The sequence below is a fragment of the Castor canadensis genome, chromosome 2, assembly GCF_047511655.1.
Source record: "Castor canadensis chromosome 2, mCasCan1.hap1v2, whole genome shotgun sequence".
Classification (NCBI taxonomy): Eukaryota; Metazoa; Chordata; class Mammalia; order Rodentia; family Castoridae; genus Castor; species Castor canadensis.
In genome coordinates this window covers 139,326,354-139,343,275 of record NC_133387.1, presented here as the reverse complement: position 1 = coordinate 139,343,275, position 16,922 = coordinate 139,326,354, and the positions used below count along the sequence as shown (strand labels likewise).

The window sequence follows — 16,922 nt, the reverse complement described above, 5'->3', positions numbered from 1 at the left end:
TCAAATTAATAAACAATGAATCAATAAATTTTAATTAAAATAAGTAAAAATGGGCAGAATATTTGAACAAAATATTTGATCAAAGCATTTATATGAACTTAACACAATCTCAAGCTATTGGTATAACTGTAATAATTCAGGAAGAAATATACAACTCTTTTAGTAACTGAAGAAGAAGCAAGCAAAAGGCAAACAAAATCCAGGAATGGCAAAAAGGATTTAAATGCATGATTAACAAGCATGAAGTAATTCATATATGTAAAATGCTGCAACAGAAAGATACAAATTGCTTTCTAACACATAAAATTTCTATAAAAATTCTCCATATTTTCAACCAAAAATCAAATACCCCTAACTTTCAAAGTATTTAAATGAAACAGGGCATGTTGAGTCATTGGATGGAATTCAGTAAGTTAGATGAATAACCAAAAAAAGTCTGTATGCATGTGGAAAATAAGAAATATGTGCCTGTTTACATCAGCCCAAATATGGAATCCATCCAGATGCCCTTCAGTGGATGAATGGATAAAGAAAACATGAACAAAATCCTGTCATTTGCAGCAACATAGATGGAATTGGAGATCATTATGTTGAGTGAAACAAGCCAGGCACAGAAAGACAAATATCACATGTTCTTGCTCATTTGTGGAAAACAGTAAGTCAACCTTGTAGAAAAAAGGAATGGAATAGTGGTTGCTAGAGACCAAGAAGGGCATCCAGACAGTAAGAAATTCAATTAGGGACACCAAAAACATAGAAAAATCACTCCTTATTCTTCATTAGCATAATAAGGTAACTATTGGTTAAAACAACTTATGATATATTTCAAAAGGACTTAGAGGAGCAGAAAATTGCCAACACATAAAAATGATTAATGGCTGAAGAGATGAAAATGTTTATTACCCCAACTTGATTATTACACATTGTATACATGTATTGGATTACCATTATGTACCCTAGAAAGATGTATAAATTAAGAAAAAGGAAAGAAATATGTCCTAAAACCCCCAATGTTCAAAGAAGAAATCATAATGGAAATTAGAAAATAGTTTTGAACTGATAAAAAAAAATACTATGTAACAAAATTTATAGCATGTTGCTATGGTGATTCTTAGAGGGTAATTCATGACCTTTAATGATATTCTTTAAAAAGTATACAGGATGAAGATCAATGATATATGCATCTATTCAGATGGAAAAAAAAGATCCTTCAGCCTTTTCAAAGTCAGGTCTCTGTGCTCTGTATTATATTCACAAAGAGAAAACAGAAAAATCAGGGGAGAAAATAATCAAAAACGTACTTCAGAAAATTTCCCATACTTGATTTTCCAGTTTGAAAGAAATTAGGACAAAGGGTAAAAGTAGCTGTATGCTGTAGGACATTATTGTGAATTCTCAGAACACTAAGAACAAAGAGAAAATATTAAAAACTTACAGACAACAGAAGGATCAAGAGACACTATGAGATCAGCCCTCTCATCAGCAACTCTGAATGCTACAGGATGATGGAGGGAAAACTTTTCATAACTTAAGACCTAACCAGCTGCCAAATAAGTGTAAGAATTAATTCAAGACATTTTTCAGCTGTCCAAATCCTTAAAAAGTTGCCTAGCACACAACTTTTCTTATGAAGCTGTTGGAGAGACTGCCAACAAAATAAAGAGGAAGAAAAGATGGAGATTCTACCCTATGAGAGAGGTAAACTGAATCTTCAAAATAATAATGAAGGGAGTTCGAAGGATGATAACTGTGCAGCAAGTGTAATGGAAAATTGTTCACATGAGAGCACATTTAAAGTTTTTGGGGAGATATCTTCAAGAATGTTAAACTGAGATAGTAACTATTGCATTTGAATGCATTTAGCAGCTTCTTAGACAATGGAGAGTAGGTTTAATTAAGAGCTAACTTAACTCTAAATACATAAATGCAATATTAGACAATTACATTCAGAGAAAACAAAATTTTTTACGAACATAATTATAGCACACTACATGTCTCACCTGTGAATAAGATTTTACACAGTAAATACTGATATTTAGCCAATAAAAATTACATGATATTTCTAACAGGTAGAAAGTGAGACCTTATGTGATAATAATGGGATCAGAGGGTGAAATACTGCTAAATCTTTATCTTTTCTATTGGAAAATGTAATGCTTAAAGTGGAAACATCAGTACAGCCCACACTTTTTTAGTAAGATACGGACATGAATAACAAATAAAGCTGGTTGATTAGGAGAAGCAGGATATGGTATTGGGAATGTATGAGGAGCTATTACAGTTTTGTAACATTTGACTCTAAATTATATATCTTTTTTAATTTAAATATTTTATTAGGTAAAAGCATAATATTTGAACATCATGCATGGATTTTCATTACTTTACATATTATCATGAAAATACCATGTAAATTTTATTAAAGTCTAAGATAAGTACACCATATTCATGGAGAAAAGAGTACAACATAAATTAAATAAATGTTAATTGCAATAGAGTCTATATAAGATACTACTATCTCAGGACCATAATTCTTGACATTCCAGCATTATAGTATAATTAGGGTAAATATTTATGTGCATAATTTAATAACAGCATGGAGCATAATATGTACTCAATAAAGGTCTACTTTCATACCCATGAAAGTCCAGAATGGCAGAGATGAGTGAAGGAATCTAGAAAGGCTTCTCAGAGGATATGTGGTTTGAATTTACTTTGTACTAAGGAGAAATAGAATGGGATCAAGGGATATTCTGGTCAGGGTGAATCAACAAATACAAGCAGAATAACAAATTTTATGAATCTATGACTTTTCATCAGCATTATCTGTTTTATAGGGATTATCTATAATATCTATTAATCTATCTCTAATAAGCCAATATCATAGACATTATTTTTGTAGAATTATCTAGTACTTCCCATCTATATGTTAAAGGGTATTTTTGCCTAATCACTATGAACTTCTGTAGCTTTATCCTACTATTATTTAGGTAGCAAAATTATTATTATTTCACATTTGGAACTGGCACAGTAGCACATAATCAGCACTCAGTAAACATTTGTTATGGTTATTTTATTAAATTAAAAAATATAAAATGTAAAAACTGCTATCAAAATAAGTTCTGCAGCAATTTTATCATCTATCAGAGCACAACTTCAGCTAATCTCATGTTAACTTCATGCACACTAGGTCTATTTTGTCCTTTGTCAATGATTTGGACAGTGGTGGGTGACAGGTTTCCTCTATTGAATCCTTCCTTAGGACTGAAATGTCAACATTCCTAAAGAGTTTTAATTTTCATGCTAACCTGGTAATGATATATGTTGAATAATGCAGTATCAGAAAGCCAGATAAAGAAATTGATAAAAGCCAAGTACATGGTAATTAGAAATAGTCATAATTATATTATTGGTACAGAACATTTTTAAAAATAAATTCTTGACTGGGAATTATGTATTATAATACTTTTATATTGTTTTAATGCAAACATCAGTGTTTATATTTTCAGGGAATAATTGAAATTTTCTAGGTTATATTGATTATTTCTATGCTTAAAATGATATATATAGTGTTAAAATTCTCTTGTGCATATCAGCTATCCATGATTAGAATGAAAATAAATTTCCAATGTGTTTGTTGAAATATACGACACACTATTTCTACTAAGTTCTGTCTATAAAGACAAATAAGAAAGAATATTTATCACATTATTACCATTTTTAGCTGTCATATTTACTAAAATAATTGAGCCTACTAATTAATAAAATGTCACCTGATCTAACGTTACCTTTGTCTTTTGTCTATGCAAATAAAAACATCTATATAAGCTTAAAAATATTAAAATTTAAAACACAGAAAGTAATTGCAAAGATAATTTTGGGATTCAGCTCTTTATTTTGTATGCCATTTGTTTTTAAGCCCCATGTAGTATCAATTTCTGATGAAATTTAATAGATCCTACTAGATTAAAAAATTATAAAAAATAAAGAATACACTTTGAGTGTTGTGAGCTTAGATTAATGCCAATTTTTTGAATAGTCTATATTTAAAAACCCATTTGACTTTTCTTGCTTGTAAATAATGTCAGGATGTAGTCACAACTCATTCAGTGATTAACTTGTAAAAGAAGCAACAGAGTGACTTATATAAAGTGCTTACTGTGCACCAGGCACCATCCAGTAAGTAATTCACTGCTAAATAATTTCACAGCAGCCATAACAGAAGACAGGAACTAAAATAAATTGGGTTTTGTATCCCTTGTGTCAAGCACATAGTTTGGTACATAGAAAGCCTTCAAGAATGTTTGAAGTACTATGCTATCTTTCTTTATATATCAGTACCATGGAGGGCTTACCCCAGAAATGAAAGAGTTGTTCAACACTAGACTGTATTAACCATGAGTTATGTTTTCTGTATTATGATGTTTTAATATCTGGAACCTTCCTAACCCTGGAACTTGCTCTTCCTAGCTAGTTTCTACAGATAGCAAATAATTTACCCATTCTCAAATCCAAACCAATCTAGAGCCCACATCACAATCACCCTCTTTACTTGGTTCTCAAACTCAGAAGGCTAGCCCCTTGCCTATTCCAGGAGCAGGTACCAGGCAACTAGAGACAGCCCCTAGGTCCTAGGGCCTGAAGAAATTATTCAAATTAGCTGATTATAAGCCTGATTACCTTATCTTACCTATTCCTTTCTAAGGAAAAAACTGCAAATATGGTTTCCCCTTCTTCCTTAGCCTTCTGACTGACCTCAGTGCTTCCCCATGTGGCTCCCTGTGGTGTGGCATGCCTCTTCCTCTTGGGAACTGTAAATAATAAGAAACCATTCTTAGTGTGGTTTTAATTTGCATTTCCTTTATTGCTAGAGATGGTGAGCATTTTTTCATGTGTTTTCTGGCCATTTGAATTTCTTCTTTTGAGAAAGTTCTGTTTAGTTCACCTGCCCACCAACAACAGGTGTTGGCGAGGATGCGGGGAAAAAGGAACCCTCTTACACTGTTGGTGGGAATGTAGACTAGTACAACCACTCTGGAAAAAAATTTGGAGGCTACTTAAAAAGCTGGACATCGATCTACCATTTGATCCAGCAATACCACTCTTGGGGATATACCCAAAAGACTGTTACTCCAGAGGCACCTGCACATCCATGTTTATTGCGGCACTATTCACAATAGCCAAGTTATGGAGACAGCCAAGATGCCCCAGCACTGATGAATGGATTAAGAAAATGTGGTATCTATACACAATGGAATTTTATGCAGCCATGAAGAAGAACGAAATGTTATCATTCGCTGGTAAATGGATGGAATTGGAGAACATCATTCTGAGTGAGGTTAGCCTGGCTCAAAAGACCAAAAATCGTATGTTCTCCCTCATATGTGGACATTAGATCAAGGGCAAACACAACAAGGGGATTGGACTATGAGCACATGATAAAAGCGAGAGCACACAAGGGAGGGGTGAGGATAGGTAAGACACCTAAAAAACTAGCTAGCATTTGTTGCCCTTAATGCAGAGAAACTAAAGCAGATACCTTAAAGCAACTGAGGCCAATAGGAAAAGGAGACCAGGAACTAGAGAAAAGGTTAGATTAAAAAGAATTAACCTAGAAGATAACACCCACGCACAGGAAATCAATGTGAGTCAATGCCCTGTATAGCTATCCTTATCTCAACCAGCAAAACCCCTTGTTCCTTCCTATTATTGCTTATACTCTCTCTACAACAAAATTAGAGATAAGGGCAAAATAGTTTCTGCTGGGTATTGAGGGGGGGAGCGGGAGGGGGTGGAGTGGGTGGTAAGGGAGGGGGTGGGGTCAGGGGGGAGAAATAAACCAAGCCTTGTATGCACATATGAATAATAAAAGAAAAATGAAAAAAAAATAAATAAAAAAAAAAAATAAAGAAAAAAAAAAAAAAAAAAAAAAGAAACCATTCTTTACATTAGCTGATCTGTTGGCTTTAGCATATATCACGTTTATTGTTATACTCAATATTTTAAAACATAGGCTGTCAAGAAGTACTCAAGTGAATCAAACTAAAGGCTTCTGAATAATTTATCTAGTGGCAACTAATGCTAAAGAAGTGATGACTGAGGCCAGATGTGGCAACGAACATCTGTAATCCCAGTTTGTTGGGAGTCAGAGATAGGAGGATCACAGTTGGAGGCCAGCCCAGACAAAAATCTAGGGAGACTCTATCTCAAAAACCAAGCTAGTTGTGGTTATTCACATATATAACTCCAGCTGGCAGGAGGCAGAGGTAGGAGCATCATAGTCTGAGGCCAGCCCTGGACAAAAACATAAGACCCTATCTGAAAAATAAACAAAGCAAAAAGGGCTGAGGTATGGCTTCAGTGGTGGGACAAGGCCCTGAGTTCAAACCCCAGTACCACCAAAAAAAAAAAGTAATGACTATATCTAAAAACACTTAGAAAGTTCTGATTTGAAAGTGAAATCTTATTGGGCTGAATACACATTTTATATTAACAGGTCTAAAACCTCAAAGGGGCTTTTGGAGCCACTGGAAACTGAAAGAACTCTCCACAACAACCATCCATGGAAGCAGGAAAGCCCCTGCAAAATCGTTAAAGGAAAGGATCACAAGCAGTCAAGAGCGGATTGCAGAGAGTAAGTACTTGCCTAATTGGCAGGATGGCAGAGGTGACCAAAAGCAAGTGTATCCGCTTAGTGATTGGTGGTAATTCGCACTCACTTTGTGAAGGTCTTAATAGCACTTGATTTAGTGTTTGTTGTTACAGTGGTTTGTGCTTATGGCCTTTTCCTGTGTGCCTGTTAGAACATTTTTGTACTGATTTTTAGGAACATTCTTGTCTCTGTGTAGACTATAGGCATCCTCACTTTCAGCTGTATTGCTAGTTGGATACTAATGTGTTTTGCCAACAGATGAGTTCTAACATTTTTATTTAGTACATTTAAATTATGTTTGCTTTAGAGTTTCAGTTTTGTGGCATTTTGTTAATACTTACCTAAGATTATAAAAATACCCACCTGTAGTAGTACTTCGTCGTTTCTTCCGTATTTGATTTAATTCTTTAATCCATTTGGAATTTATTTTCATAAGGAAGATGGTTATTTTCCCCATGATGTTTTTTCCAAAGGACTCAATTATTAAATAGTGTACTTATAGATCATTTAAAATTCCAATTTACTTGGATATATTTTTGTATTCTCCTCTGATTCTTGAACTGCATGCCAAATTGCTGCACCAGGAACAAACTCCTCAATTACTCTACATAAATGAGATTTGTAAGGCAAGTTTATTTTCCTTTCTTTATGCTGTGTCTCTACTACCAAACACAGGGCCTCAATTTTCAGCAGTTTACTCAGAATCTAGGCTCACTATTTTGTATAGCTCCTTTGATGATTTTGATATGCAAGTAAAATTAAAACCACTAGTGTACAGAGATACTTTCCCAATGTGTTCCTCCAGGAAGACCAGAGGAGAGGAGGGGCTGACCTACTCAGCCAACTCTTCTGAAAGCTATTATTTAGTTAATTCATGATTCTAAGTGTTTAATTAATTACCATTCAGGTCTATACACTGAAACTTATAGAATCACTGGTTGAGCTGTGTTTCCCTCACTATCACCTTGTAAATATCACTGCATATGATTTATATCTTTGAGTAGTTACGTGAAATTTCTTGTTAAGGTTGCTAATGTCAACCTTGGTGGATCTTCTAGAACTTCATATATATTTGTTATTTGTGGCATCTTTTCTAGGAATTTGGAGTCAAAAGAGAGGTAGGTAGTCCACAATTCTGATTCAGATTTGCATATCTGTTTTTACTTCTGACCCTTGCATGTGAATAATTACTTGGTTCAGGACACTTTACCTGTAAAAGGCCAGATAGTAAATAGCTTAGTCATTTTAAAAATATGAAAATTATTCTTAGCTTACAAACTACATGAAAAATAGGCTGTAGGCTAGATTGGTGTAGAGACCATAGTTTTCTGATCCTTAGTCTATGTTATGCACCTTTTTATCCTCAGTGTTAGATTTTTGTCTTTATTTTTGGTGCTTAGCAATTTGTACGTTATGTGCTTATATAATTCTTTGTGTTCAGCATACTGGGTACTTACTGAATTTCTTAAATCTGTGATTTGATGCTTTTCACAAGATTGGGAAATTTCTTCCCCTATATATTATTTTGTTCTATTTTTTGTTTCTACTGGGATTTCAGTTCAATATGTATGATATTGTCACAACTACTGGGGTGTTTTCTCTTCTTTTTTTGTTCTGTTTCTCTGTGTGTGCCCTAGATATTCTCAAAGTTCACACATAAGGTCTTCTGTGGCAGTCACCTACTAAAATCTCCATTTAGTACTTTTAGCCATTCAGCTGTTTCTTTCCACTCATACTTCCTCCATTCCAACCCATGCATGAATAACTCAGGCATGAGTTTGTAGCATGTGTTGGCTGGAGTTTGTAACATGCAGATTTGGGGCTTCTTACTCTATAGCCCTTTTCTTTCCAGGATTTCTGTCACCTCCCTCATTTTCCAACCCTCTGATGATTCCAAACCCATCCTCTGATACCTCAAATCAGTAATATTTCCACTTTCTGTTTGAATTTCATTCACCCTTATACAATGTAAACTAAGGAGTATCATATCCAAAAACTGCAACTGTTTTCACCTCAGGTCACCTCTTTGAAGGTTCAACTTCCCTTCGGTCTCTGCCTGCTATTGCTCATTCCCTGATATTTCTAATGGTTGTGTTTAGAAAACATATTTTGCCAGAAATTATAATTTTTTTGTTTATGGGGGAGTTAGTCTGATGTAAATTAAATATTTTTATTTGGATATTGGTTTTATTTTCCAATTTAAACATCAAATTCTCAAATCACATTTTTCCCATAGAACTGTAGGATTTATTTTATAATCTTCTACTACCCAGTCTAGTAGAGAAGTCTAAAGCCAACCTAGTTTCCTCTTCCTTTATAAGTGATATTTGTCTTGATAGTCAGATGTTTCCAGGATTCCTCCTTCTTAATAAGCTCTGGTTATTATGGCATAAAAGGGTAAATATAATTAACAATAATGCATTATAAATCCAAAAATAGTTAAAAGAGAGAAATTTGAATGTTCTTATCATAAAGAAATGATAAAAATTTAAAGTGGTACATATATCAATTATTCCGAATTGATCATTACCCAACGTGTATGTACATGAATCAAAATATTGCATTGTACTTCATAATATGGTAAATATTGTGTATCAACTAAAACTCTTTTAAGTCTTAAAAATAAAATTCTTCCTTCTAATTACTTACCTGTTTTCTTTATATATTATGTTTTTATATGCTATATTTTCTTTATATACTTTAATATATAAATATATACTTCACAAAAATCATAACAGAGTAAACATAAATACTAGAACTCATCTTCTAAGCTAGATCTTAAACAGGTTTTTAAAATGTAAAACAACGTTACTGTTTTTATTTTTTGTGAAAGTAGTTATTTTTTAGAAGATGCTATTTCTGTTGAGATTAAATGTGTTTATAATTGTTATACTTAATGAATTAATAAATACCTAACATTTTATACTTTTAATTTTTGGTATAGGAAATATTAAGTTACAAAAACTCACATAAACAAAGTTCCTTTGTGTCTTCAATTATTCTCAAGAGCATAAAGGGACCCAAAACCTTGGAGGACTGCTGTCCTGCGGGAACTACTGTGAATGGGAGTAGCCCACATCTATCCTGCTTGTAGTTTAGCAGTGTTTGTGTTGCATATCCCCAAACTGACTCATTCATCACTATGGAAAAGCCTTGAATATAATATTCAGATAACTTATTTATTGGAGCCATAAAAACTTCTCTATAGTCTGTAATGTTTCTTCAGCTTTAGCATATTCAACTTGTACATAAAAGACTTGAATGTCTTTGAGTAAAGCGTGTAACTTCCTAAAGGCTTATTTTTCCAACTGAAAAATAAAGCGATTACATTATTTTTGTAATCCCACTTTGTGATACCTTGTTACTCCATGACTTCTACCTGTAGGTGCTGAGTACTTACAAAGTTGTCATTGTCTGTTGAGTTGGGATTAACAATAGAGACTGGTGATGTAGGATTCATGATTTAAAGTTCTTCCTTTTCCATAGCTGTGGGGAGGGGAGGAGATATCATATATATTAAAATTTTAATCTTTGTGCTGGAGGAAGGCTGAGTCAAATCAAAAGAGAATCAGGATAAAACATGAGAATACACACACACACATACATATATACATATATGTAATTATATATTTACATATATATGTTATAAAAGTTATATATACATATATATAAAACTTTTAAGAAATAGAATAATCTGTGCTGCATGAACACTGGTATTTTAGAATTGCTTCTTCTAATCCAAAACATATTTAAAACATAATTTCTTCTTCTTGACATTTGAGATGCTTCTTGTCATGTGGAGTTAACTTTCTCCCAGAATTTTAATGAAAAGAACTTTCTGGTTTTGTTTTTAATGAAATAAACAGACAGCGGATAGTTAAAAGTTTGCCTTCTAAACAAACTGGCACAATATCTCCCTTTTAGGACTGGAATGTAAGCAGTTATAGAATTTCAGTATCTGGGATAACTCAGGATTTACAAGCCAGCTCTCCTTAACCAGTGTATTGTCAGATTACTTACAAGACTAAAGTTTTAATGTTGATTTCTCTTATTGTGGTGTAATATAATTTAAGGCTATAAACTTAAAAAAGATCATTGTGAAAATTATTTTTATACCTCTCCCCAACTTTAAGCCAATTTTTTCCTTTTTATGTGAACTTTAATGTTAAAACATGGACAGACCTCACTATTTTTATAAATTATAGTTTAAACCACAAGCAATAGAAAAGTTATTATGTTCCATTAACATGTAACTTTTTTGACAGTACTGGGGTTTGAACTCAAGGACTTGTGCCCTCTAGGCAGGTGCTTTCCCTCTTCAGCCACACCCCAACATAATCATATAACTTTTAAGTACCTAGTACATATTACTGTATGTGGTACTATGCAGAAATTCAAAAAAGTATGATAGTTATTTATACACAAGTACTACTTGATATTTAGCAAAATGAAGTAACAGAAATACTTTAAGTAATAGCCTGATGGATTCTCCATATGTTATAAAGAGCAACTTGAATTTTAATTTGCAACTCTGTCATTTTGTTACCTTTTCACCATTAGCACTGCTCAGGGAGAATGAGAAAAGAGTCCTTAAAACTAGGATATAAGGTAGCATTTTGAGAATTAAGCCAGTAAAATCTCCACAATATGCTTTTCATCAAGTAATATTGAAAGAAAACCAAGAAATTTACACAGCGAACAAGTGAGGAAACCCCAAAACACTTTTAAGAGGGTAAGGCATACAAACTCCCAATATAGTAGCAATTTAATAAATTTTATTATTGTGTTGTTATTGGTTGAATTTTGTACTAAAAGGAGAAAGACTGTGTGAAAAGAAGTGTAGTGTATAACACAAATTGCCTACAACTAGAAATTGGCAGTTTTTACAGAACTATCCATACTTGATCATTGTGAACTAGTTTTCATTTACATATTTATTTTAAAAACACTTGAATTCTCTTTTCTTTGATGCTATGCTTATCAAGAAACTTTGAATTACTAATTTAGCTCACAAAATTAATTTCAATAGGGGCCCCACAGTGCCTCCCTCCCCTGAATCCCTACCCCAGTGTATTGGTTTGTTATTCGGTAGCAATGGTCAGAGGTACTGGATATCATTTTTATCCCATGTATCCAAAATATCACTTTAATGTGATCAATTTAAAAGTATTAGTAAAGTCCATATATTTTTGTTACTAACCCTTAAAAATTCTCAGTGCAGATTAAGCTTCCAGCACTTGTCAAATCAAAACAGCCATATTCCAGGACTCAGTAGCCCCATGGGGCAAGTGCATGCCGCACTGCGTAGAAACGGCTGAGGGCTATGATGCTCCTGACCTCTGAGAGGTGAATGAACTGAGATCTCCCTTTCTGCCATGTAAGGAAACATGCTCTCCTTGCCAAAATCTCCCCTCGGGCCCAAGTGGGGAAGATGGTGCCCTGAGAGACAGTAGGTGTCTGTGAGAAGGAAGTCTGTAAAAGTAAACCACTGCTTCCCAACTGCTGATGCAGGTAGGAGCCCATCTGTCTTCAGATATCAGACAGTGAACAAATGTGATGGTGTCCAGAGGGGAGAGGACCCCATGTCTTCAGGGTCTTCAGTTCTGTCCAAACCTTGACCACCAGAGTATAAATAACATATTATATTGAATGATATGAAAATACTATGCTATGAAGAAGTGAATAACAGAACATAATGCTTCTGAGAGATTCAGACATCAGTTTGCACAAACCAAAGTTTATAAATAGAAATATAGCCATATATTTCTATTATTTGCAACAACTACATTTGTACCATGTTTAGATATAAGAATGATGCTTTGTAGTAATGTGTGCTCTTTATTCTGTCACAGAATTGGAATTGGTTTTATGCATTCACTCAGTGAATGCTTACTGAAAACAGTGAGTATTTACTGAGTCCTTACTTAATTTCTGGAGTATTTACAAATATTTACTTAGTGCTTAACAGATATTCATAAATGTGTTTTAGATACATAACTGAACCTATAAGCATAATAAATTGTATGATATGTGTAATAGGCATACAGTACCTTCTACACATCTCTAGATTGTGGGATAAAAATATTGTGGGAGGAAAAAAAATTTTCCTTTGACTGTGCAGATTCAAAGGGAAGCAGTGTCCCAGGGGGATGACCAGGTAAATGAGTAAAATGTATAAATGTAACAAATTGTTAGCAAAAGGTTCCACTAATCAGTTCCATCTTGCAAAAATGACAATATTGGACTTTGTCAAACACAAAATAAAGTCTACCAGAAAGCTAAGAACAATTCTGAAATTGCAGTTCTTAGTAATCTACATTTCTCTAAACAATAGAACTTGATGAACCTGATGCTTGGTGTGTGGGGTGTGTGTGTGTGTGTGTGTGTGTGTGTGTGTGTGTGTGTGTGTGTGTGTGTGTGTGTGTCTTTCCCACTACGACAATAGAAATGCTAGTTTGGTAGTTGTTTAATATATGCACACTTATATTTAAGACTTAAGTATTAAAGTTGAGGCTAGATAAAGTCAAAGTACAGTGCATTTAATACACCTAACCTACTGAAAGCATGTAACATACCTAACCTACTGAACATCATAGTGTAGCCTAGCCTGCCCGAAACATGCTCAGAGCACTTACATTACCCAACAGTTGGAGAAAAATCTAAAACAAAGCCTATGTTATAATAAAGTACTAAATGTCTCAGGTAATTTATTGAATACCTGTATCCACAAAACACTAGCAATACAGTGCACTGTAGAATGTTGGTTGTTTACCCTTGTGATTATGAGCAGTTCACTGCTACTGCCAGACATCATATGACAGTGTCATTCTTCATGTCACTAGTTCAGAAAAATTTCAAAATTCCAAAGCTGAAGAATAGTTTCTACTGAGTGTGTATCATTTTCACTTCAATATAAAGTCAGAAAATTATTAAGTCCAGCTATCATAAGTTGGAGACCATCTGTATATATTCTCTGAAATTGACATACTAAAGATTTAAGCTAGTATTTTTTCTGATAGTCAGTCAGATATCACTTAGGGTTGTTAGTATTTGTTCCAAACGTAATTGGTTATACATCTGCAGGCATGTAATTTTTTTTGAATTTCGAAGCATGACTTTTATTACCACTATTACACTACCTAACACTGTACTAGATATTATACACATACACATATATGTATGCACATACACACAGATACCCTATACATATATTCTTGTAACCAAAATGCAGACATATATCCAGAAACTGTGTGTATGTATTTGTGTTACTTAAGTAGATGAGAATAAGGAGAGAGAGAGAGAGAGAGAAATGTAGATATATATATTCTCCAGTACTAGATTAATGGCATAGACAAATACAGTGGGAATTTGGAGAAGAGAAAAAATATTGCAAGGCAAAGTTAAGACTGATAATAGTCCATTAAGAAGTGGAATCTTGATTTTTGTCTTTAGTGTTACAGCAGTGAGGGTATGGATTCATAGTGAGAAGTTGAAATATTCTAGAAAGGACAATATAAATGAATCTCAGAGATGGTGAAATATGGTATGCATGGAAGATGATACGTAGAGTGGTCTAAGGAGACTATGAGGTTTATGAGAATGAGGAAATCAGACAGTAGGTGGAAACAATTGGTTGACAGGCTTAGTTTCTAGTTTAGAGAATTTTGATCAAACTCAGTGAGCGTAGGGAACAACATGGGTTCCATTAATGGGAACTGACAGTTTAAAAACAGATATTTGCTGAACAGGGGTAGCAGGATTTGAGAAACTTGAAACAGAAAAACAAATAGGTTGCTATTGTTAAACTTTAGGCCCACATTATAATGATGTCATGAAAATAATGACAAAAGAGATAAGACTAACTAATGGATATTAGGAAAGATGAGTTTAGCATTACAGGTGATTTCTAGCAAGTCAAAGAGACAGATTTTCAAAAAGAACATTCAGGATGGACCTACTACTAAAACTCTAGAAACACAGACTTCATTATTATCAAATTATGGAGTAAGTTAATTTTATGAAGTGAGATAAGCAATGTGGATGCGAGATTTGACATGTAAAAGGTCACACTCTTCATTGTACCAATGAGTCACTAGTTCCCACCGTGCTGCTTGCATAAAAACAATGTACAGAAGATAATTTTTAAAAAATTATAATTCCCATTATTGTTCTGATCATAAAGGTGATGTATATTACTTTATAAAAATTGAAGATAAATAAGTATGTAGAAGAAACTATTACCTTAATAATATTAAGACATGATCAATTACCTCTAGTGAAAGGAAATTTAAAATTATAATATTATTTTTGAAACAGAGTAAATAGAGCCAATTCAAAACAATTATTAGCAAAATGTTAACACTCTTTTTTTTATTCATATGTGCATACAATTCTTGGGTCATTTCTCACCCCTCCCCTCATCCCCTCCCTTACCACTCACTCTGCCCCCTCCCTCTCCCCCCTACCCCCTCAAAACCCAGCAGAAACTATTTTGCCCTTATCTCTAATTTTGTTGAAGAGAAATTATAAGCAATAATAGGAAGGAACAAGGTTTTTGCTGGTTGAGATAAGGATAGCTATACAAGGAGTGACTCACATTAATTTCCTGTGCATGTGTGTTACCTTCTAGGTTAATTCTTATTGATCTAACCTTTTCTCTAATTCCTGGCCCCCTTCTCCTATTGGCCTCAGTTGCTTTTAAGGTATCTGCTTTAGTTTCTCTGTGTTGAGGGCAACAAACGTTATCTGGTTTTTTAGGTGTCTTACCTATCCTCACACCTCTCTTGTGTGCTCTCGCTTTTATCATGTGCTCAAAGTCCAATCCCCTTGTTGTGTTTACCCTTGATCTAATGTCCACATATGAGAGAGAACATATGATTTTTGGTCTTTTAGGCCAGGCTAACCTCACTCAGAATGATGTTCTCCAGTTCCATCCATTTACCAGTGAATGATAACATTTCATTATTCTTCATGGCTACATAAAATTCCATTGTGTATAAAAACCACATTTTCTGGATCCATTCGTCAGTAGTGGGGCATCTTGGCTGTTTCCATGACTTGGCTATTGTGAATAGTGCTGCAATAAACATGGGTGTGCAGGTGCCTCTGGAGTAACCTGTGTCACAGTCTTTTGGGTATATCCCCAAGAGTGGTATTGCTGGATCAGATGGTAGATCAATGTTTAGCTTTTTAAGTAGCCTCCAAATTTTTTCCAGAGTAGTTGTACTAGTTTACATTCCCAACAACAGTGTAAGAGGGATCCTTTTTCCCTGCATCCTCACCAACAACTGTTGTTGGTGGTGTTGCTAATGATGGCTATTCTAACAGGGGTGAGGTGGAATCTTAGTGTGGTTTTAATTTGCATTTCCTTTATTGCTAGGGATGGTGAACATTTTTTCATGTGTTTTCTGGCCATTTGAATTTCTTCTTTTGAGAAAGTTCTGTTTAGTTCACTTGACCATTTCTTTATTGGTTCATTAGTTTTAGGAGAATTTAGTTTTTTAAGTTCCCTATATATTCTGGTTATCATTCCTTTGTCTGATGTGTAGCTGGCAAATATTTTCTCCCAATCTGTGGGTGTCCTCTTCAGTTTAGAGACCATTTCTTTTGTTGAGCAGAAGCTTTTTAGTTTTATGGAGTCCCATTTATCTATGCTATCTCTTAGTTGCTGTGCTGCTGGGTTCCATTGAGAAAGTTCTTACCTATACCTACTAATTCCAGAGTATTTCCTACTCTTTCCTGTATCAACTTTAAACTTTGTGGTCTGATATTAAGAATCTTGATCCATTTTGAGTTAATCTTGGTATAGGGTGATATACATGGATCTAGTTTCAGATTTTTGCAGACTGCTAACCAGTTTTCCCAGCAGTTTTTGTTGAAGAGGCTGTCTTTTCTCCATCGTATATTTTTAACACCTTTGTCAAAGACAAGTTGGTTATAGTTGTGTGGCTTCATATCTGGGTCCTCTATTCTGTTCCACTGGTCTTCATGTCTGTTTTTCTGCCAGTACCATGCTGTTTTTATTGTTATTGCTTTGTAATATAGTTTGAAGTCGGGTATTGTGATACCTCCAGCATTGTTCTTTTGACTGATTGTTGCCTTGGCTATTCGTGGTCTCTTGTGTTTCCATATAAATTAAACGGTAGATTTTTCAATGTCTTTAATGAATGTCATTGGAATTTTGATTGGAATTGCATTAAACATGTAGATTGCTTTTGGGAGTACAGACATTTTTACTATGTTGATTCTACTAATCCATGAGCATGGGAGATCT

General features: G+C 34.1%; 1 protein-coding gene across 1 annotated transcript in view; it reads left to right on the top strand.

The window, feature by feature from the left end:
- Window positions 1-16,922, top strand: part of Fam227b (family with sequence similarity 227 member B) — a 216,960-nt gene that overhangs the window by 33,525 nt on the left and 166,513 nt on the right. Inside the window, exon 9 of the mRNA XM_074058881.1 lies at window positions 6,494-6,631. Coding sequence (XP_073914982.1) covers window positions 6,494-6,631 — 138 coding nt within the window. The remainder of the gene's footprint in view (window positions 1-6,493; window positions 6,632-16,922) is intronic.